We start from the raw sequence: 23,559 nt of genomic DNA on the forward strand, positions 1-23,559 counted from the left end.
CACACACACACACACACACACACACACACACACACACACAGGAAATTATTTTCTTCTCTCACAAATAAGAATCAACACTATTATGTCAAAAATGCTATACTTGACTTATGTGATTACAAGACCTTTGCATATTTTTATGCTACTATTTTAGTTGCCTTATATGGCTGATATAGGCATTCTTTGGTCTTGGTGCTGCAGCCAGGCTATTTAAAGCCTATCAGTGTAAGAGTTTTTTTTTCTCAGTCTATTGTGAGAATCTCCAAGAGGAGGAGCTCTGTATAGCCGTTTCAGTGCTTTCCCAGTTGCATAAAACTGCCCGATATAGAGACACTAAAGTACCGGAAGTTGCATGATATCCCTTCGTGAATAAACGTTTTTTTTTTTTTGTTTGTTTGTTTTTTCTGGTTGGCTGGCAGTTGTTGGAAAGAAATGAAAAATATTTGTATGGTCATTTTTTAGAGTGATTAAATATAATTTAAATTATGTTTTGTGATAGATAAAAGTCGTAAAATTGATCAAAACATTAAAGAGGCTTAAATAAAAATAAATAAATGCATTTGATCTACTCCAGGCTTTTATTCTGAAAGTCTGAATGTCTCCGGGAGAGCCGCGTGCTGCGGTCGCCTTGACGCCGCCTTGCCTCCTTGTAGTCCACCTCTACAGCATGCAAATTACCGAGCAACTCCAATATATCGCAGATTGGTTAACTACACAGAGCGCGCGGCGCAGCGCGAGAGCAGGGTACGGCACGCGCTGGCATTGTATTTTTATTTTATTTTAAGTTGACCGTAGAAGCATAATTAGAAAAAAGAGAGATTAAAGAATAGCCCCGCTTTAATGGCAACAATGTTTTAACACTGTCGCCTCGAACCTGCAACTTAATCCTAATTGACTGTGGAGAGACTGGAAGGAGGAAGGCTGCGGGCTGCTCATCATCCCGGGACCGGAGTGAAACCTCACCGCAAAGCGTCCTGGTGTATCGGAATAATTAAGCGTGTGTGAGTGAGTGTGTGTGTGAGGAACCGCAAAGGAAAAGGGAGAGGACTGACGGAACCTGTGAAGTTTTGTAGTGTGTCAGCCTGTTTTATAAGGAGCTTCGTGGACTGTAGTGAAACTGTTAGCCTGCGCGTCCCCCCTCTCCTCTTTTTAAAGGTGGTGGGTTACCCGCATTAACTGATGGACCAAGTACAGTGAAATTTGGACTTAAACATCGTCTTTCTTCAACAGTTTTATCCGGTAAGTGTCACTTTACGGTGAATGTAAATATTTTTCTGTCAATGTTCTGTCAGTTATGGATCAGATGTGATTTATGGAAAGTTTATTTCTGTTTCATTGCAATTAAATAACTGCCCCCCCCCCTTTTTTTTGTTTTGTTTATTGGGGTTATCTTAAATGATAAGGAATCCGCGTCCATTACGGGCACGTTCTAACTAGCTAAAGAATGTTGCATTGCCGTAACCATCCAGTTTTATCCCCCCTTAAAAACCTGCTATAAAACAGAGGGTGTAGATTGTCAGAAAGCACAGGCAGAAAACAGCTTTAAAGAAAAAAATAAATAAAAAATAGTGCCTGGACTTGACAGGAACAGAGAAGGAGCTGTGAGTTTTCCTGAGGGGGCTCCATTACCTCGAGCACACCTGGCTGTCTGCCACACACAGTTACTGTATCCTACGGCGCTGTTCTCCCCTATGGAAATTCGGACTGGTGTGCCTGTGCTCTGCTTTGTATTACATACAAGGAAAAATATATTAAAAAAAAAAAGACAAAACTTTGGAGTGAGTGGCTCATTTTTAAAAGAGCTCTGCGCGGTAACAGATTGAAGCTGCCTCACACTTCGCTCTTCCCTCCTGGCGTTCGGCCATCACTAATTATATCTGTGGCGTATGAATATTTATTAGTGTTAGTGGTCACAGGTGTCTTTTAATGGGCGCTGCGTCATAAATTCTGACAGAACCGAGCCAATCAGGAAGCAGAGCCAGCCAATTAATCTCGTTACGTTTTACACGGCGCTGTTATAGCGTGCATGTTCACACTCTGTAATCACAGGCAGTTCAATAGATCTGCACTGCATTTGTGCCTTACTTCTAATCAGCTTTCCCCCTTCAATTAGAGGAAGTGCAAGTTAATGGGGAAAGCACTGTCTGATTATCTTTAAGTTTGCTTAATTGAGTCTGGACCCCAATTTTTTGCTTGGATGAATAATGGTTAATAAGGTAATGCCCCAGTTATAGGCCCTGGATGGCATAACATTTGATTATTTATTTTTTTAATCACAACTTTCCTGTCTGGCTCTCTAGTGTTAAGAGTTTTCTTTTGTTTTTTCCCCCTCCAGCTTTGTAGCTCCATTGCTATAATACCTAAATAAAAAAAAAAAGTCACCCAGGCACAGGGAATTATAGAGAGAGGGGAAACAAGAGCTGATGTTTACTTGTGGATATCAGGTGGTGCAGTCGTGGTTAGTCCCCTACAACTGAACAAACTGTTTGCAGTGAAGGGGAAACACAAATATGTTTGAATAGGGTAGGTGTTGTCTGTAATGAGTTGAGTAGCCAAAAGGAAATTGGCCACAGGTGTGAGTGGTCTGCGGATTTCAGAGCCAGCTCTGGGTCGAGGGTAGAGCTTCTGGCCATGGTGAAACTATATTAGTGTGCTGTTTGTCAGATTGAGAAATCCTGCAGTTATGTATCAGAGAGCGGAGATGAAGTAGGCAGCGTGAGCCCACGTAATATTGAATCAGTCAAAAAAAAAAAAGGAAGAAAAAAAAATGCTGGAACAAGGGGCAAGGGAGTTGAACTATCTCATGCCTGTTGAGTGGGTGGATGTCATAATTATCATTTCTCCAGGATTGTGGTGAAGGAGGGCCGCGGGCGCTGGCAGAATCTCTCACTGATATGTGGGTGTAGTGGTGGTGTCGACCCTGTAGGGGCAAGCCGCATCACTTCCAATCCAGAGGAGGAAAGGGACAAGTCCTGGCGTAATTGGTGCCTGGGAACACTGCAGGGGCGCTCGGGGAAAGTTGATAGACGGTCAGAGCGAGCGCAGAAACAAGGCAGCGCAGAAACACATACGCACTCTGAAGCCATGGACTGCTAGGGTGTTTGGGGGTGGGGCTCTAATGTGCTATCCCATGTCGGGCTGAAATGAAACAACCTCTAGCCTGACGCAACAAGTCAACTGTCTCGCATTCTCCGGCCCAAACTCCACCTCATTCTGTTTCAGCCCCCCAGGCTAAAAGCCGCCTGACTTTTAAGTAGTAGACGCACGCAACTGTTGGTGGGAGACCTTCAAGGGAAATGGGGAGAAAAGCCTGGTAGTAAACAAGGCTCTCTTTTCCTTCAGTGGAGAAAGGTTGCTGGCTTTTCGTGGTCGTGTGTCACAGCAGGAAGGTGTAAATTAGCAGGCAGGACTTGTCATAACACGATAAAAAAGTTCTTAAAATACTTTGTAATTGTAAGAGAAAGCAATCAGGAGCAGTTAAAGTGCATGTTTATGGTAGCACATTCCTGAGTAACCACAACATAACAAAGGAGTGACTGAGCACAAACACCTGTAAAATTCACTTCAGTTCAGTTTTATTTATATAGCTCCAAATCAAAGCAATAGTCACCTTTAAGGCGCTTTATATTGTAAGTTATTTTCACAGTCTGGCTGAGGCAGACTGTATGTGTTTGCAAGAGAGGACTCAAACGCAGACCAAAAACTGAACGTGACATGGATTTAACAAAAAACAAGCCGTTTATTGAGGCTAGGAAACAAGGTACAAACAAAGAGCATAGGTGAAACTAAACAATAACCTAAACTGGGTGAACTAAAACTAAACATGAAAACACCTTAAACATGGTGAACTGACATGGATACCTGAAGTTGTGACGTGCATGAGCAGACGACCTGACAAGGAATGACTGAAGACACATGGACTAAATACACACAGGAGGATAATGAGGGAAACGGAAACACATGGGGAAACAGCTGACACACATGAACATAAGGACATCACAAGAGGAGAGTAAAACTAAAAACATTGAACATAGGAACACAGGACCCCTTCAAAATAAAACAGGAACCATAATGAGACGCAGACATGAAAACATGAACTTGACAACATGAGACTCTCAGACATGAAAGGGCAGGGGGGACGTCACAGGGGTTGAAAACACAAGGGGGAACTAATAAGCAAATGAACATAGGAAACCTAATGAGCTTAAACATACTATAAACATCAAAATGAACTAAAAGTCAAAACACTGGGTCATAAGACCAGTGACCAGTTGGGGCTGAGGGAAGGAAGAGAGGGATTTTCTTTCTTTCTTTTTTTTTTAAGTGCTTCTTGCTACACATAGTAAACACATCTGGGTCTTATCTGGGATCTTTTTGGCACTGACAGCTCAGATGTTTGGGCCAGACATGGTATTAATGTGGGTTATAATTAGTGTAGTGTGGACCAGATGTGGCCCAAATGTTGTAACACATTTAATATAAGAATTGTTTAAGGTGGACCAGTGCAGTCAGTCAGCGCCAGATATGGGCAATAAAAAAGTGCATACTTTGGCCACATTTTGGGGAAAACATTAATGTCTAGCAGGGATTAAATTATATTAGAGCATATTTTACGCTCTAAAATATGTTTATATATTTATGAGAACGGAGCTTGGTCCCCATAGATCTCTCGTAGTCTGGCTATTGAGTACTGCACATTTTCAACACACCTCAAAAACCTTTACAAGTTCAGCATTGTTCATTGTCTTGACACCAAACATTATTGCCAGCTGTTGAGCCTTTACCTATCCATCTTTATATTTTGCCAAGCACTTTATGAATATTGTAAAACCTTCTGCTGGAAAAGTAGCACATAGAATTTGATGGGCTGCTGCTAGCATTCTGATGAAATGCTCAGCGAGCAGATTATTTAGGACAATAACACCCCCCCCCTTTGTTTGAAACGCAACACTCCCTTCTGTTGCAGCAGCGTCACGTGTGATGTGTACACATTTCTTGTGGCAGACGTGCAGCGTGTGCTGTGCTGCCTGTATATGCATTTAATCTGCAGTGTCTGTTGTGATTCCGGGAACTTCATTTGGCTCGGAGTAATCCATCTCAAAAACAAACAGGGAATTATGGGTGGCGTTGAGTCTTATATTTGACTTTGAAGCTTTTGTTCTGATAACAGGTTTTAGCAGGAGCTTAGAATGCTGTCCAGCTTCTTTAACTTCCTGCTGTGGCTCTCCCACTTAATTGGTCTTGAAAGGTCTTGTTTAGCTGGACGGCGCAGGTCAGCTCGAGTCTCTGCAGTTAAGTTGTCACACACTCAATTAACTGACAAAAAAAATGCACAGGCTGAAAGCAAGACACCTTGAACTTAATCTGCATTGAATTTGCTGTCTTATGTGTCCAGACAAGAATTATGTAAAAATATACCAGCTTTATCTTCCTTTTAAAAAGACATTACACCTTGGTGTTACTGATGCAGTCAAACAGACATAACATCTATCAATCTTCTCATCTAACCATCCACTCTTGCTCAATGGTGCCAGTCTGAAAATGTTTTTGACTATCGGTCCGTAAGCTCTGCCTCTGTCTGTGTGTACTGCTTAAGTCTGCTGCTGCATCTGATACTGGCAGCTCCAATGAGTCTTCTTATTTCCCTTGACCATAGACTGGATTTCCTTCAGGCAAATTTGCATCAGCCAAAGTGTCAGATAGGGTGGAGTTTTAGCTCTACTGGCTCTGCATCATAAAACAAGTTATACTGATTCTAGTATGACACAGTAATGAATTATGGAGGCGCCTGGTGAATAAACAGGGAAAGGGCAGAGCAGAGGGAGAATCAGAATTGGTGGTGGGGGTGTGTGTGTGTATGATCCATCTCCATGTTTCCCAAACAGTAAAAGATAAATCTGTGACTTTGTGCTAATCCTATTACCTTCAACGTAGCTAAAAAAGCTGCGCCGCCATGTTTCCATTTCTCCCATGAACACACATGGGCTCAAAGTTTGCACCCATATGTGAAAATGTGCAGTCGCTTATGACAATCATAGTCTAGATCCTGTCAGGTAAATATAAAACACATACAGGCAACGTTTACATATGGCGTGTAGATTTTTTTCCCCTCTTTCTTTGCTTTTAGTAGGCGTCTTGATGAATTGTCACTTGATCACATACCATTCAGCTGTTACTAATGAACAGAGCCACTAACAGATGTGGTCATAAAAAACAGCTTATGACTTTATAGTACTTTGTTCAGTTAGTAAACTCGTCATGGTTTTGCTGAAGAACAGTAAGCTAGAGTGTAGTACATAAGGCTGAATATCAAACTGATAAATCAGACTGATTACATCCTACCAAGTGTTGGATAATGTCTTGTTATTTGATACAAAATTTTAGTATATTTGAAGTAAATCTCATCAGTGTTAAAGAGCCAATCAGCAGACAGCATACTAGTGCGAAGATCTAATGATCTCAGTGACTGGCTGTCTAACGTGTAGCAGAGTTATACAGAGAAAATCTATGTTACAAGTACTTATTTGTAAGCTGTGTTTTAAAAAAAATAGTTTCATATCTTCTCCGAGTAACTAAAGTCTAATTACCAAATGTGAAGAAACAACTGCTTTGATTCTACATCCAAAAAATGTTTGTTTTGTCCTGATAGGATATCCACTGAAGTTGAACTTGGGCCAGTCTGCACTGTTGTGCAATAAACATTTGCACAATATTTTAACCGGGCAAGTCATTATGAATACATTCATATTTATGGTAGGGCTGCTCAATTAATCGAATTTTAATCACGATTACGATCTGGGCTTTCAACGATCATTAAAAATGACTGAGCCGATTATTAGCCCCTCCCTCATGCTTTACTCTCGCGCTGCTCCGTGTGGCAAATCAAGCGCACTGCTCTGCATTTCGAACACGCGTCACAACAATTAAGAGGACCCGAGGGAAGCTCGGAAAGCTAAGCAGAAGTTATTTGGAGAGGAGTGGACTGCCGTTGGTTGAAAAGAGAGGTAAAAAAAAAACAAAAAAACTTCAGTGGTGTGGAAACATTATGGGTTCGCGGAGTCAGACGTGGATCAAGTAGACACAGTGTGTAAACTTTGCTATGGTGTCGTAGCTGCACCACAGAGCAACACTGCAAAGTTTACAGTTTTCATTTATTTCTTATATTGCAAACATTTGCACTGTTATCTGTATTTGCGCACTATTTTATATTATTTTTTAAAGTCATTATTCAATACATTGTTATTCTTAACCCTTTAAAGCCGGTCAGAGCAGCATGCTCGTTTTTTATAACTATTTTTAAATCCCTGTAGAACCTGAACCGCTAAGCTAGCACAATAATTTTTTTTCCATATGAAACCAGAGGAGTTGTACTTACATCTTATGCCATCAGCTTGTCCTAGGTCACGGTTTCCTTCCACATATAGCTTTGCAAAAATTGCATAAAAAGCGCTTGCAGGAACAAAAACATAATATTCCAGAAACACGCTTTGCCGATCTGATCAGCTGTTCTTAACACTTCCCACATTGAAAAAGAGTCAACACGAACTATTGCAAGTGACGTCATTTTCGCGGAAAATGTAGTTTTTTACTTGTAGGCCTTAGAACTCGAATTGCACTGCTGGAAATAGTTTATTTTGATGCACATGCACATTCTTTGCAAATTTGCATCATAGGATTGTTTTTTTTGTTTTTCCTGCAGTATATAAAAATTGCTGTATCTCCAAAAATAAAACTATGAAGACACTCAAACTAAATTTCCTGTTGTTGTAAACTATTTTTTGCAACTTTTTTGTATTTAAAGTTTTGAGGGATAAACCTCTTAAATTTCTCCAAGTAGAAATATATGTAAAAAAAACAAAAATAATTTTCAATTTTTTTGTAGTTTATTGCACTTTTTTGCAATTAATGTAGTTACTATGGACTTAATACATACACATTTTTAAAATATGGGCTATAACAGTTGTATTGATGTATAACAACTTGAAATGCTCCCACAAATGGCACTACAGCATGTAAAAAAAAAATAATATAAGCTCTGGCGGACTTGGTTCTATGGTAGATCTTAAAGGGTTAAATAAATATCGTCAAATAATCGTGATCTCAATTTCAGTGAAAATAATCGTGATTATCATTTTTGCCATAATCGAGCAGCCCTAATTTATGGTGGTGGTCAAAAACTGGGAGGTAGCTAAAAAAGTTATATAAAGGTTAAGAGCCAAGAGACATCTGAAAACACATACTGATAAACCACTACCCCAGGGGTGGGCAATTCCAGGCGCATCGATAGTTTTTTTTGAAAGGCTTACATCAGATAGCAGGTGGAGAAATTTGTACAAAAATTATTAGATTTGATGCCAATATCATAAAACTGCAATGCATGGATTAAAGAAAAGGCAACTACCAAGGCCGACTGTATGACAGATTTGATGAAACTCTTGAAATAATGGAGCAAAATAAGAGAGCAGGAAGCTGCTCTGTGCTTGACTGTAAGAAGAATTAATCAGCCAGGACCGGATTTTCGAAAATCATTTCACATTTCCCAGAAATAGCCACATGCCCAATTTGAGGACGACTGTTAACTAATTGTAACATTACTGCAATGCGTGTGGTGACCCCCTTTAATTCCTGGCTTTTGTGCATTTTTAAATGTTTGCATGAATATGTTGTAAAACAGCTCTGAGTTGGATCTCAAACATAAATGCGTAAATGGGTATGTTTTTATGTTCTGAAACTGCTTCTATGTGTAAAATGGTAAAATAACTTTCTTAATGGAGCTTTTCTATCCTAACGATCAATTTTAACAGTGAGGAAAACATATTGTTTAATCCTTGCTTTAAAAATAATCAAAGACTCTAGTTTTTGAATGATACCAGTCATAATTGCACAGTTAAGATATCCAACGTGATCACAGTACATGACAATCCATCATGTCATATGAAAAATGTGTTTGACAATCACTTTATGTATTTGTAGTTTTTTTGGAAGGAAGTTTCTATAAATTCAAATTGAAAGTTTCAAAATAGACCAGTATTGGTATATTTCAGATATCTAACTAGAATGCATATGAAAATATAAAAATCGTTTTTTGTTGCGAGTTAGTATTTTTAGAGATTTAATATAATTTAAGTTTCTATTTTCAGATTTTCAGGTTGTCTTTAAACTTGCCTGCATTTTTGTAGACCACAGAAACCAAGCTGTGATTAACTGACATGACAGAATGTTCTAGGTGGTGCCCTTTCTTTTGTTTATTCTCAGTAGCCAGGCCTGTCTACCTATAATATGTGACTCCTTTGAGAATGAAGTTTTTGTTTTTTTCCAAGTGGCTGATCTACACCTATTTATGGAGCGAATCATAAGACCGTCATTACCATTACCCTGTGGCCCTTTTTTTTAATGGAGGGCATGCTTTAAAATCGACATTAGAAACAACTGAAAGGCTGAAAGGACTAAGGATGGTTACACTGGAGATAGAAAGATATGAAACACTCACTGAATATTCTCAAAGAGCTATCTCATAATGATATAACACAACAATCTCTATTAAAACTGTTTTCTACTTTATTTAGAGTATTGGCTTTGCTTTCAGTTGCCTGACTTTCCAGGTAGCACTGAAACTAGATTGAGCATAGTGAACAAATGTATCTACACTTTGCCAGTCCTGCTGGTGAGTCACTCCTGAATAGAAAGTGTCCTTTTTTTTTTTTTTAAAGCGACAGTAAGGTATACAGAAACATACATCTGTTTGGTGCAGATGGGTCTTTTTACAAAACATACCTTGATCCTACTATACAGTGGCGTAACTCGCCTGCTCATTTCAGGAGAACTAATTACTGCGCATTAGTTAAACAGACCATTGGAAATGCAGGCCTTCTAAATCAAGCTTGCCAGGGGAGCTGAGCCACCCCCTCTTCCCTCCCTATCCCACACTGCCTTTGTGTTTCTATTATTAGTTCTATCATGCATATGTTCTCTATCAGAAATTAAGGCCCACCAGCAGAGAGCAGAAAGTGAGGAAGCTATGCAGTTACACAAGGTAGCGAGTAAGCAAAACTGTGGCGTTGTGTCAGTTAATGGCCATAAAGATGTATTAGGTCTCTATGCATGATGAAGTTCAGTATCTGCTTATGACTTACCATAGGGATGAGCTCCCAGCTGTTAGAACTACTGAACAACATGAGAAAAGCAGAGAGCCAATCGAATTTCTTTCTTTTCATTTTTTTTTCATCGGGACACTGATAATGTTTCTAAAGATGCAATCCTTGTAGCAGCCAGCAGAGCGTGTGCTATCAGCCTCGCTCCCCTGATCACCAAGGCTGTGTGCTTCCAACACAGCTAAAAGGATCTTTGTTGGCCTGTTTGAAAGCACAATACTTCCACTAAAACCTCCACCATGCTGAAACAAAGGGCCAGAAAGTTCAGTCAGTGTTAATATATATATTTTATAAAATAGATGTATATAGACCGTTAACAGGTGGACGTACTTTAGTTAACTAAAACTAAAACTAGGAGCTAAAAAAACGTTTTGAACTTTTATTTTTTAAATTAAAATCTAAGTCAGTCATACCTACTACACTTACAAAACTAAAATCCAACTAAATATGTACAGCTGAAATGTCTTTAACATTGGTTTACTGGATTTGTTTTCATGCACGTTTGATTCAAATTTGAATAAATGCAATACAGTCACTTTCACTTGCGCTGGCACACGGAAAGTTTTGATAAACGTTTCAGCACAAGCACCGCAAGCAAAATGAAGCAATAGATCAACAATTCCGTTGGGAAACACATGATATCGCTCCATTCACAGGGACTTGACAGGCAAGAGCTCTGAAACCTGATCCTTGTACATGTGAATCCTCATTAACCATATACAGAACAATACAATACATGTCAGATGTTGGCTCATATGTTTGAATAAAAGTTGTTTTGTAGAATCCTGATCCTAAACCTGCTTGGATTTCAGTCTCACGGTGCTGGTACAGATTATATTTACATTATTGCTGCGGGTGGTGAACAGGTGGATTAAACTGTCAGAGAACTTCAGACTTCAGTGAATTAAACTCTGCTCTTTCAACCACCCTGTTGTCAGGATCCATTAATCATCGCAGCTGCAGGTAGCCTAGCAATGAGGAGGACTAAGGTCATAAAATGCTAAGAACCGAGGTGACTAATGCTTTTAAGAGCAAGTGAAAAGCCAATAATATTGTGAGATATCCACAAGACATCTCCATGATATGCCCAAAACACTAACTTGGAGTGACTTTTATCACTCTTGAGCGAGCTAAGAGAATGGCTCTATCCATTGGGGTGCCACTAGGGATAACAAGTCTTTCATGCTACATCAGGTTGCCTCCTGCAACAGAAGAAGGAATTATGCCTTATGGGCTATTTGTGGCTCTAGCGTGCTTTACTTTGACAGTGACGAGGACAGAACACGACTATGACTGTGTTCATATTATCTAAAAATAATGTTCGGAACTGTCAACCGGATGGTGTGCATTCATACTTAGTACAGTGCAAATCCAGGTCCTTGTTTTGTTGTCATATACTGTATCTATAGTGTGTGTGTGTGTCTTTGTCAGTCCACTAGAAACTATGACAAATGTACAGATGGTAAATAAGTGGTGCTGCAGTGTGCTGTCAGGGGCGTAAAGAGTGCAAAAATCAATGGCAAGCAAGGGCACACGAGCTGTTCAGTAAGGATGGCATGATTAGTATGAACCCTGGCTTTGCAAAGGAATGCCCAATACAGTTGTCATTTTAAAGTTTGTCACAGTCAAGCTGTGATAAAGCCACATTCAGTCCATTCATACTGAAATGCTGTCAGCAGTGAGATGTCTTTGTCAGAATCCATAGCAGTGTGGATTTTTGGTGACTTTTGCAAAGGGACATGCTCCAAGTTTATCAGCAAAGGTCTGCTCAGCTGCATCGCTTTCTCACACTACTTATGTGATACATTAGATTACCAAGTAATGAATTCTGGACTCATCTGCCTGTTCGAAAGTGACTTGTCCTACAGAAATGTTGATAAGAATAAAACTTGATTGCGTTGTTTCTAGGGCTGCGTGATTATGGCAACCATATCATTTAGCTCAATTATTGAAATCTTGATGATTTAACACATTGGTCACCTGATCAAACATGCTGCATGTATTAAACTTTAAAGTTGGAGCAAATTTCATATAAGGAGAGGAATTTTTTAATTTTTTAGGTTCAGTGAGAGTGACGCATGGTTGTCCTCTATGGAGTTAGGCGTACACTAGCGGGTGTTATTGACCCTAAACCCAGTTTCGCAAGGGCAGCCAGACGTCCTGGCTCACAGCCTCCATTGGAGGATGTCTATGGGGGAAACAAGGGGCTGTTGTGTGCTTCAGGGGACCTGTATAGTAGCTATGGGGAAACAATGGAGAACTAAGACCAACAAATAACTGGCACCTCTGCCGAGCGCCACTGAAAGTGGACTGAGAGACCAGCAAAGTGTTTGAGGCAAAGGCAGCTGCAGGCAGACATCAGTGATCATTCCACAGGCTTTTTAAAACTTCCTTTACACTGATTAGAAAGATTACTTAGGGTCAAGATGAAAATGCTCCTGTGTAAAACAAAGGGATACGCTTCATTGATAACACACACAAAAGTGAGTTTCATATTGAAAATGCATGCAAAAAGTTTTTGGATATACTTATCTTTGGTTATTTAAAGTCATTTGGCTGCTTACGTCATCTCAGATATCATGCGTGCACTTGTCTGAATGGACACACTAATGAACATATAAAAAGACAACATTTATTTACAGCAGTGCTGTAAAAGTCTGCGTGGAAGATGAGCATTTGTGTATTCATGGCTTTCTGTGTGAGAGTGCTCGCACAGTCACATAGAAGAGGCCTTGTCACTCTGACATATTATACCCACGGGGGGCAGTGGACTCACTGTGGGTGTTCCGTGATATTATGGAGTGTTTCACTGCACTGGAACAATACAATTTATAACCGGTCCAGCAGAAGCATTAACAGGGTGTTTATTGGTTTTATAAATGGACAAAGCCTCCTGTGTATGTTCCAGCGATGGTAAAGAACCCGGCCTATGATTAATATTCCATCAACAGACTTTTTCCTCACTTTCTCTCTGATGTCTTACTCTCCTTCGCTCTATGCTGCTTTTCCTTTTTTCTTTTTTTTTCACTCATCTGATTCGATTTTGGGTGATGAGTTGGCTTCGCTCGCATGCATGAGGAGCGATCTCATAGGGCTTCAGTAGATCTCTAATTGAATTGTCTGAACAGCACGAGATGAACATTTGAATGTGTAAAAAAAAAAAAGAGAGTGCAGCAGAAGACTGGCACTGGAAGAATGTTTCATCTCCTGCGCCCATCACACCGACTTCCATGCAACATTGATTGCTTGAAAAATGGATCAGTTAAGAGGAGTCTGTTTGAAATCCAGTAGGAAGAGAGCATCAAACTACTGCCGTTCTCTATCTGCTCTCTGCAGTGTTATCATGCAGCACGCGATAACATCTGTTAATAGTCTTTTTTTTCCATTTCATATTATCCTACAAGCCATTAGGGTCACAAAGGTGAGCGCCTTGGGTCCCATGACTTCCACCAGACTCCTGAGCAATCAAATGTATATAAATAATAAAAAGGGAAATGCTGCAGTTATTATTCAGCACTAGATTTGGGAGATGTTGTCTGAATATTATCGCTGTCTAAACAATGTAAATTTAATAGGTTTGACAAATGAGATTTTTGTGTCTCATTTTGGTTTGTCACATTATCTTTAATTGCTAAACACGAGTACATAGTCACATTTCTCAATGTTCTGCATAGAAATGCTTGAAAATGATTATTGCTTAACTCCCAGTGATGTCTAACTGTATAAATATGGAAGTTGTTCACAGCTTCGAAGTTTTGCCAATGTTTGATTTTACATTAATATCTTCTTTTCGTATATGGAATCTGTGAGTATGTCTTTTCAAATACAGACTTTAAAAAGTTGATTCAAATATTTTCTTTCATTCTTGTTGCTTTTTGCAATAAGAATTCAGAAGCGAAAGACTGATTTCTAAAATAAATGCCATGCCTTTCCACATGGACGTGGGGGGGTGGGCAAGCAGCTGGAAAGGTCTAAGGGCAATTCCACCACTCAGAGAAAATTTTGGCTTTGAAAGCTTAAATTTGGTGGCCTCTAGCCAATTCTGATACCTCTCTTCCATCACTTTACCTCCTCTTTTAATGAGTTTGCTTAGCCATCTGTAAAGATAAATTATTGCAGAGACCATTAAATGATAAATGTCTATTGATTCTTAATCTACGTTTTTATTTATTTAGTGACCGCTTGACTGCAGTGTTTTGAAGACATGCCAACGTGATGTTAATTAGAAACATAAACAGATATATCCATGATTAATCCTTAGCAGGAAATTACATTGACCTGGCAGGTTCAACACAGATATGACACCACATATCCCAAATAGCAAAACAATAACTATTCCTAATAAAGTTCTCCTGTATAAATACATAAAACAGCCAATAAAGGGTGCAGTCCCTTTGGCTGATTTCAGCTTCAAGAGCAGTCTTCTGTCCACCACCTGCTGGACTCTCAAATTCACGCCAATCCATAAAGTCCTTAATTCTTCCTCAGTTTCCCTCCTCCTCACCTCATTTGAGCAAGAATCATAAGAGGTGAAATCATAGAAACCGAGGCAAAGATTATTAAGATCACACTAAGTAAAACTTAGACTGCAGAACACCAGAATGATGTGTTATATTTGGGATTTTATAAACTGCATTCAACTATTACAAAGTTTAAAACTACAACACATTATTCAAATCTATTTGCTTTGTGGATTGTTGGTTGGACAAAAGGGAAATAATAATCTGACATTTTCAATTCTGTACGACATACCGGATAGATGACAGGAACATAAATGCAGAATAGTCTACAGTTTAACCCCTTAGCAGTCCAATTAGTCCCCTAAACCATCCAATGTCCCGTGGGCGGTACGTCCGACTGCTAAGGGGTTAAAAGACATCATCACTGTTTGAGAGACATTTTCATCCTTTGTGTATCTAAACAGTAGCTCAGTGAGTGATCTATAATGAGCAACTTGTCTTTCTCAAAGAGTGGTTGGTCTCCTTATTGTTGTACTCCTGTCCAGTCAGATTCAGAGCATCAGATTTCCCTCGAGGCAAGAACATTCAACTAATTATTCCTGTGCATTCTGCCTGATGTTGTGGTGATTCCCTGTAGAAATGAGTAAGGGAGGGGATCACGAGATTATTAGTGCATTCAGGACCAGATTTACTAAGCAGGTCAAATTAACAGGAGACTGTAATCTGAGAACAACAGGAGTTTAAAGGTCTGCTGTTGATCTGCTAACACAGAAACAGACAGTGTATTTTAGTAATATCCAATTCAGAAACTTGTGTAGGGTCACGGACGAGAAGAACAGATGAGGGTGTGAGGAATTGGCTAACGATGCAGGTGCGGTTTGTTACCTGCAATCTGCAATATGTTATTAGCATGGGTTTGAAAGCATCTGTTTCTCTCAGTAATCAGCATGGCAGGGAAGAAGTGAAGAAGAAGCTGTTTTCTGTGGTAGAATCAGAGGTGTTATTGGAGGAATGTAATATCCATCCAGCCATCTTTTCTTTCTCCCCTTCAGGATCTCCCACATGCAACCTGCTCACTAAAGGGACACTTGTAACAGCATTGAGGTGCATACATTAGCAAGAAAGCTTGCTTCATGGAGGAAATTTTTAAAATGACCTGAGGAGAAACGTTTGTGGACTACTACGGTTGTCTCACCTGTATGCTGCTTGGGTTTGGTATATCAAAAATTTCCACTTGTGGCTAACCACTGTTGAGCAGTTGCACTTTTACTATAATTAAAACAACAGAAATCACTCAGTCGCAAAAAAATACCATCAGTTAAAAACTTGACATCGAATATCTGTGTTCGTTAGACTACGTTTTTCTGCTTGGTGGGTTGATGGGGTTTTTTTCACCTCCCTCCCCCAAACGTTGTAAACTTGTCTTTATTAAGCACTGCAGGAATTATAGGTGTTGCAAATTTTCTGTGCCTTTTATTGAATTGTTTTTCTTTTTCCAAAGCAATGTAAGAATACCATTCCTTGGCATTCAGTATATCGCTTTTCCTTTCATTCCCCCCAAAAAAATGAACACATCTTTTCACCGGCACACTTTGTGTTCTGGCCTGCTCACGGTTGCAAGTGTTACAGTAAAGTGTAAAATGCTGCAGCAGAGGACATGCTCAACTACTGTAATAACATTACATTATGTGCTTTAATTTAAATACTTCCCAGGCCAGATTTTGCAGTCTGAAACAGAAACTTGTCTAAATAGATATGCTGTAAAGCTAGCCAAAGAAAAAACTGTCCACACATTTCCTTTTACTACAGCTTCCTTTTTGGCTCTTTGTGCACTTATGAGAGTTGAAGCCGGTGCCATCTGAGTTAGGTAAGAGTTCAGTGACATTACCAGTAATGTATTACTTTGGTAATGTAACGAGTGTCTTAGGGTTTTTATATTTCTTAGAGTTCTTGCTATTCAGTGTTTCCCGGGTCCATGGAGTGAGGAGTGTAAAGTCTCTTATCGGTTATTGCAGGTATGTGGAGAATGACCTTGGGGTATATGCCTGAACCTCAAAGATGTTGAAGATGGAGTTGTCTTGGTTTTCATCAATACTGTTGACTTTGCCCTGTGGCACCAAAAATGCATGGAGGCATGGTGAGGGAGGCAAAAAGTTGAAAGAAGGAAAGAAGAGGCACGGAGAGGGTTGGGGAATAACTTCAGAGATGTTTTAGCTTCATGGAGCTGATATCTTCTCTCTGTTGTCTCCCTGGGTTAGGTGTGTGTTGTGTGAGGATTGCTTGACTTGGTAAACAGAACAATTGTTATATTTATAGTCAGACTGTAGTAAGCATTTAAAATCTGAACGTCTGATGTGTTTCAGAACAGTAATTAAGCTAATTGGTACATGAATGGCTGCTGGTCCCTTGGTCTGTATCTCTAGGCTATATAGAAAATGTAATTTTGTAAAACTTTACAATTAGAGGACAAAAAAAAAATTTGAGCATCCAAACTGACACATCAAAAACTTCACATTTTTTTAAAGTCTTTTTGTTGTTTTCCCCAAAACAGTAGAGTGGTTTTTGATGATGAATTCACAGGGTGTATCTCTAGTCTGCACACCAAAAAAGATATTTTTTTCTATTACTGCTTTAGGGCACAGGCAACTGCAAACACCCCCAGAAAATATGCCCCACATGTCTCTGACTTTGCGTAAAGTCATTTCCTCAGCTTTGTAAAGAGAGACAGTTGAGTATTATTTCGATAGATAGCTTGAGTCATAGCTTTCACTCTCTGACAAACACAGGCTGGATTGGCTTGCCCCGTCTTGCCAGAATGAAGCTTTCCAGTTACTAATCGCATTCGTTAACAAGAACGGCTGTCATCTCTCACGTCTTTCCTCTTTGAAGAATCCCATTCGTTAACAGTGAATATCTAGATGATTCTTGATCTAGGGAAGATGTCTACACTTCTGCACCAGTCCCCCAAGAGTGATTTAGCCTTTGATCCATCGGGATTTTAGTCGACTTAATGTAATAGATTTCAATGTGGTGCGCAGGCTGCTCATCATTAAAATCAGATTTCAGCTTTTCCCTTGTCATTCAACATAAATCCTACTCACAGTTTGATTTGGTTTTCAGTGGACCGAGCTGCCCCTCCACACGCTTCGGTTTATTGCTTTAATATAGTTTGTAAAATAATACAGTCAAGAGTATTTGAAAGAATTCAGATGTATGAATACAGGGTTGGCTCAGATTTAATTCTCTTTGAGTCCAGCCTCATGTGAGTTAGCTGGTTTTGCAATAAAACGGGGTCATTTATTTCACGTTCTAAATGTAGAATGCTTGTTCTAAATGTTGCTTTGACATGGATTGAAGTGACTTCTGCATTTGCATGACTCACACTACGTCTTTGTTCAGACGAGCCTGCATATAAAGGGCAGAGAAATCAGTCAAATGAGTCTCTCTCTCTCTCTCTCTCGCTCTGCCTCTTTTTTTTTTTTTAAATAATGTACCATTATCCCACTGAGTCACTGGGAAGAGTTGCTGTCTGATCTCAGTCCTCACCCTGTGGAATTTATTTACTCATCGGTAAAATGCAGTGCCCCGGGAGGGAGTCTTAATTCTGAAGTGTTTTATTGGATGAATAGGCGTGCCATTAGCTAGAGATGATGCTACATATACTGAGTAAAGGCAACATAGGTGTAAACATTCAGAAAGAAGAGAATACTTCGTAGAGTTTTCACAGTTGCTAAGACATCTCCACCCCTTTTTGTAAAACTGTTAACGACACCTTACTAAACCTCTGACAATGCTGGCGAAACCAGTCGCATCAAAACAGCTTTGTCAGAGCTCAAAAACCACACAGTGTTTTCAGATCACACACACACTCACAGCCTGCGAAAAATAAGCCCACTGCTGTGCATTCATTACACACTAAAGTGAAAGAAAAAATGATGAGAACATGAAGCTCCAAGATTTTTTTTCCAGTAAAAATAAAGTGTGTGAAGCTGCTTCCAATTCCACTAAAATAACAAAATATGTACCTTTGCTGTGCAGTAGATGTTGGATTTTGTGATGGCCATGGATGATCAACAGAGATCTGGTTGTCCTGTTTGCCTCACAAGTTTGCATGAAATTCATTCATGTATTGTATATCTCATAAGAAATTAATACGATATAATTTACTCACAAAGATGGTCTCTTACGTACTGCAGCATAGTCATACGTTAAAAAGTCAATAAATCAAGAGAATATTCGTAAATAAATCAGAGTGTGCAAGTATAAATCTAAATATAGGTAAAGCATGCTGACTATAAGAGGGAGTGGGAAATTGTATTAAAACTAATGAGCGTTTCATATAAATTGAACACAATGTGTAGAGAATACTGGACACTGTTAGCATTGTTTTCTAGTCTTATATATTTTTCATGCAATTAAGGCTGTGCAAGTACAGTTCTACACTACATAAAGGCTTTGACCCAAGAACTGTGTTACTCGTCATGCATATGATGCACTCATAAATATAATTTTACACTTTTACACATACATAACATAAACTTGCTGTTGTAACATATGAAACTTAAATGACATTTGGATCACTGACAATGAGACTGAATATAATTTTAATGCTACGTGTAAGTGGCACAGTTATTTAGGACATCGTGTTTGAGTTTGAACTTCTGCAACATAGTTGCTTAACACTTTTGTTTTTCCTCCCCACCCCTTCTGCCCATCCTTTCTTCACAGATTTCTCAGGCCGAAATGCTGCCTTGTGTCATTTTCATCGGCTTGTTTCTCGCTGCGGTCCAATCCCAAGATATCCATCCCTCAGAGGCATCATCCTCCATTAGTGAGTCTTGTGACTCCTTGTGCTCTTGCGAGAGAAAAGACGGCATCTTTCATCTTAACTGCGAGCAGAGAAACATCAGCAAAATCTCCCAAATCAAAGTCCCAGCAGGTGTGCCCTTCCACCTGAACCTTTACAAGAATGACTTGGTTGAGCTCCGTGCTGAGGAAATGGAAGGGCTTAAGAGTGCCCTTTCACTGCACATCGGGGGTAATAGTATACAAGAGCTGGAGCCAGGGGTCTTTAGCACTTTCGGTTCGCTGAAAAAACTCCATATAAATAGCAATTTCCTCGTCACACTGAAAGAGGACACTTTTCAAGGCCTGGTGAATTTGGAATTTCTCCAAGCTGACACAAATTTCATACGGGTCATCGAGCCAGGGGCCTTCAACAAACTGATCCGCCTCAAGGTCCTCATCCTCAATGACAATTCCATCGAGTTTTTACCCAGCAACATTTTTCGATTTGTACCACTCACCCACCTGGACCTGCGTGGCAACAAGCTCCAGACACTGCCCTATGTCGGCTTTTTGGAGCATATTGGGCGCATAATGGAACTCCTCCTAGAAGACAATGACTGGGTCTGTAACTGTGACATTTTACATTTAAAAATCTGGATGGAGAACATGAGAGCCCAATCATCAATCAGCGATGTGATCTGCACCACACCACATGACCTCAAGGGGTCCATTCTGGCAAAGGTGAAGCGGGACATCCTCTGTCCATCCCACGCCAATATTCCCTTGGAGGAGCCGTCAAAGTCACTGGATATGGTTGTTACTCCCTCATCCAAAGTAGCTCAGATTCCCAAGTTGGTCAATGCCAAGGATGACGGCAGAATCCCGACACCATCTCACATTCCCAGCAGTCCTTGTGTGGAGCATTGTTCTTGTCACAATCACCCCGTGGCTGGGTTTTTGATGCATTGTCAAGACCGAGGAATTCAAAAGGTGTCAGATATCGGAATACTTAAGGAAAGCCCAACTAAGCTCGTTATGACGGGAAATATGATTCAGAAACTTCTGAAGTACGACTTTGTAACATATGATAGTTTAGAATTGCTCAACTTGGCAAACAACAGAATCGATTACATTGATAATGAAACTTTCCTCAGCTTAAGCAGCTTGAAAAAGCTCTACTTAAATGGCAACAGAATTGAAAAGCTTTTCTCTACCATGTTTGTAGGACTGCACAACCTTGAATACCTATATCTGGAATACAACCTCATCAAAGAGATTGCACCAGGCACATTTAATCCCCTGCCAAACCTGAAGCTGCTGTCATTAAATAACAACCTGCTCAGCTCTCTTCCAGCGCAGATATTTCGCAACGTGCCTCTCGCCAAATTAAACCTGAGAAAAAACCTGCTTATGCACCTGCCAGTGAGCAACGTGCTCGATCAACTCGACTCGCTGGAGCAGATTTATTTAGAGGACAACCCCTGGGACTGCAGCTGTGACTTGCTCAGCCTCAAACAATGGGTAGAGAAACTGAGAAAGGACACAGTGGTGGGCTCCATTTTGTGTCACATGCCAAAGAAAGTGATGCAGACCGACCTGAGAAGCCTTCATCATGAGGTGCTTTGTCCCGGTTTAGGGACCTACCACCCATTGCCCTCAAATGAAGAGAGTGTGACAGCCACCCTGGGGCCCAACAGCGATGAGAGGAGTCTCCTCATCTCACTCACAGACACTATCCCACTGTCTGTGCTCATTTTAAGCCTTCTTGTTTTTGTCCTCATGGTCATATTCTGCTCGGCTGGGCTGGTGGTGTTCGTCGTGCATCGGCGGCGGCGGAGGGCGAAGAAAAAAGCAGCAGAGGAGCAGCCGCGAGAAAACACCAGCAGTAGCTCCCCCATTCACTTGCATTACAGCATGTATGGGCAGAAAACCACTCACCACACTCTGACACAGAGGACGGGGTCCACCACTCTGTACGAGGACAGGTCGCACAGTCCCATCGTGCAGATCTGCCGCAACCCCACCTACTGCTCTCAGCACAAGGAGCACGACGCCGATATGGATTATAACCTCGACGAGCCCAGCTCCAAGCATCACCTCTGCCGGAGCATCATGGAGAAGGAGAACACGTCGCCCCTCACGGGAAACCCCAGCTCAAAGTTCAGATCCATGCCCGGAGAGTGCCCCGCGGAGTTTGTCACTCTCAGCAACCCCAACTCCTTGTACAGGAACATTCTGGAGAGGGAGAAGGAGCTGCAGCAGCTGGGAATAACAGAATACCTGAGAAAAAATATGCCTCAGCTTCAGCCTGCTGTAGACATGCAGGTCCCAGGGCACCAGGAGGAGGTGAAACTAATGGAGACAATTATGTACTCAAGACCGCACAAGGTCATGCTTGAGCAAACAAAAAACGAGTACTTTGAACTCAAAGCTAACCTGCATACTGAACCAGACTATTTGGAAGTTCTGGAGCATCAAACTGCATTTAACTGAGCTTATGAAGTTATAATAAATATATATACATAAAATGTTTAATCTAAGTGCCTTGTCCTTTTTGCCCTCTTGTACTTGCCACAGTGTAAAATATAAATATAGATATATGATGGGCACATCTCTTAAATGGTAGCACAGAATGTAATTGGTTGACTCTTTTGTTATGTTTCATCTGTTGACAGCCATGTTATGTAGCTGGTAAAAGGTGTCATTATTTATGGCCAAATATAACTTAACCGCTTAATCTCCACAGGACCACTGAGACGTCATTTGAAATATAACATCATCTTCAAAGATTCAGTTTGCTGTGGCCAAAACAAAACCCGAACCTAACGCGAGATGAGCGTGTGCTGTCTAGGGTTGAGTTCAGGATTAGGGTTAAGGGGAACACACCATTCACACACAGACTGTTAGATGAAAACTACAGAGCTTCATTTAAACAGCATCAGCTTCTACTTCATGAAAATACCCTAAACCCCAACCCTAATAAAAACCCTGTTGGATGTTTAAGAGGTTAAAACTCACAGTCTGTCGAACAGACCTGTGTTGAAACCAACTTTTTTTGTTTTTTTTAAATGATTAATTACATCTCTGCTGTGTTACTGCAGCCAAATGAATCGATCCACATAGCACCCTCCCCATCCCCCTCACGCTCCAACATCCCGACGGAATAAAGCAGATGTTTGGGAAGAAGTGAGTGAATTTCAATCATCACTTGACCCAGAAATGCTGTTTAATCAGTTTACCCTGACTCTGGGTATGACCTGATTACATCCTCTGTCAACATAAGCCAGCTGGATTGCCGCAACCAGAATGCTCATTGTGCCGAAGAGTCAGCAAATTGCCAACATGTACATAAAAAAAAAAAAAAATATATATATATATATAAAAAAAAAAAAAAACAGGGATAGGAGTGCAGTTTGAAAGCTATCCTTCTGTCAGTTAATTGACACGACATAGGAACTTTATTTATTTTTGTACAAGCTACGTCTTTATTTCTTGAGTCAGTAAGTAGAACACTTCAAGTAAAGTATATACACCACTGTAATGTTGTAAAAATGCATTGCACTAATCAAATGCCATAAGATGGTGCATGACAATCAGAGTCCTGCTGAAATTTGTTTTGTTTTGTTGTTTTTTTTAAGCTTTTGATGAAAAAGCCACTAATGTGGAATATCATTGATCTGTGTGTGTCTGAGTGTCTGTGTGTGAGACGTGTGCCACTATTTTCTGTCTGACAACAGCATTTGGGAACATTGTTCGTTCCTCGTGCTGACATTTATTAACTTCCTGGAACATAACATTGCCCGAAAGCGAGCGAAGGTCCAGTTTTCCACAGACAGCCTGATAGAAAACAGACTCCAGCCGACTTCTCTCTGTTTCCCAGCTCACATTATAAACAGCTGACGAGTTGGCGAGTGACATGTGCAATGTAGACATTGTCGTTATTCTGCATTTATACTGTTTGCTCTTCATACTCTTGGAAACTCAACATTTGGAACGGTTCATGTAAGCACACACTCTGTAGCTTTTCTACTTAACTAGAGTTAATTATTTATTCTGTATATTTTGTATATACTTATGTTCCATTATATCTATTGTTTTTTTGTGTGCCTTCAGTGCTGTACAGACTATAAACAGAACTTGTAATTGAAAGAGGAAATAAAGAA

At 40.2% G+C, this 23,559-nt stretch overlaps 1 protein-coding gene across 1 annotated transcript; it reads left to right on the plus strand.

Annotated features, from left to right (window-relative positions):
• The first annotated feature begins 646 nt into the window (after positions 1-646).
• On the plus strand, positions 647-23,559 carry slitrk6 (SLIT and NTRK-like family, member 6). Its single transcript, XM_005730972.1, has 2 exons — positions 647-1,236; positions 19,337-23,559. The coding sequence occupies exon 2, from the start codon at positions 19,352-19,354 to the stop codon at positions 21,887-21,889; it is 2,538 nt and encodes an 845-aa protein (XP_005731029.1). The 5' UTR covers positions 647-1,236; positions 19,337-19,351; the 3' UTR covers positions 21,890-23,559.

Source organism: Pundamilia nyererei, unplaced genomic scaffold (assembly GCF_000239375.1).
Source record: "Pundamilia nyererei isolate P.nyererei 1_Seehausen unplaced genomic scaffold, PunNye1.0 scaffold00040, whole genome shotgun sequence".
Taxonomy (NCBI): domain Eukaryota; kingdom Metazoa; phylum Chordata; class Actinopteri; order Cichliformes; family Cichlidae; genus Pundamilia; species Pundamilia nyererei.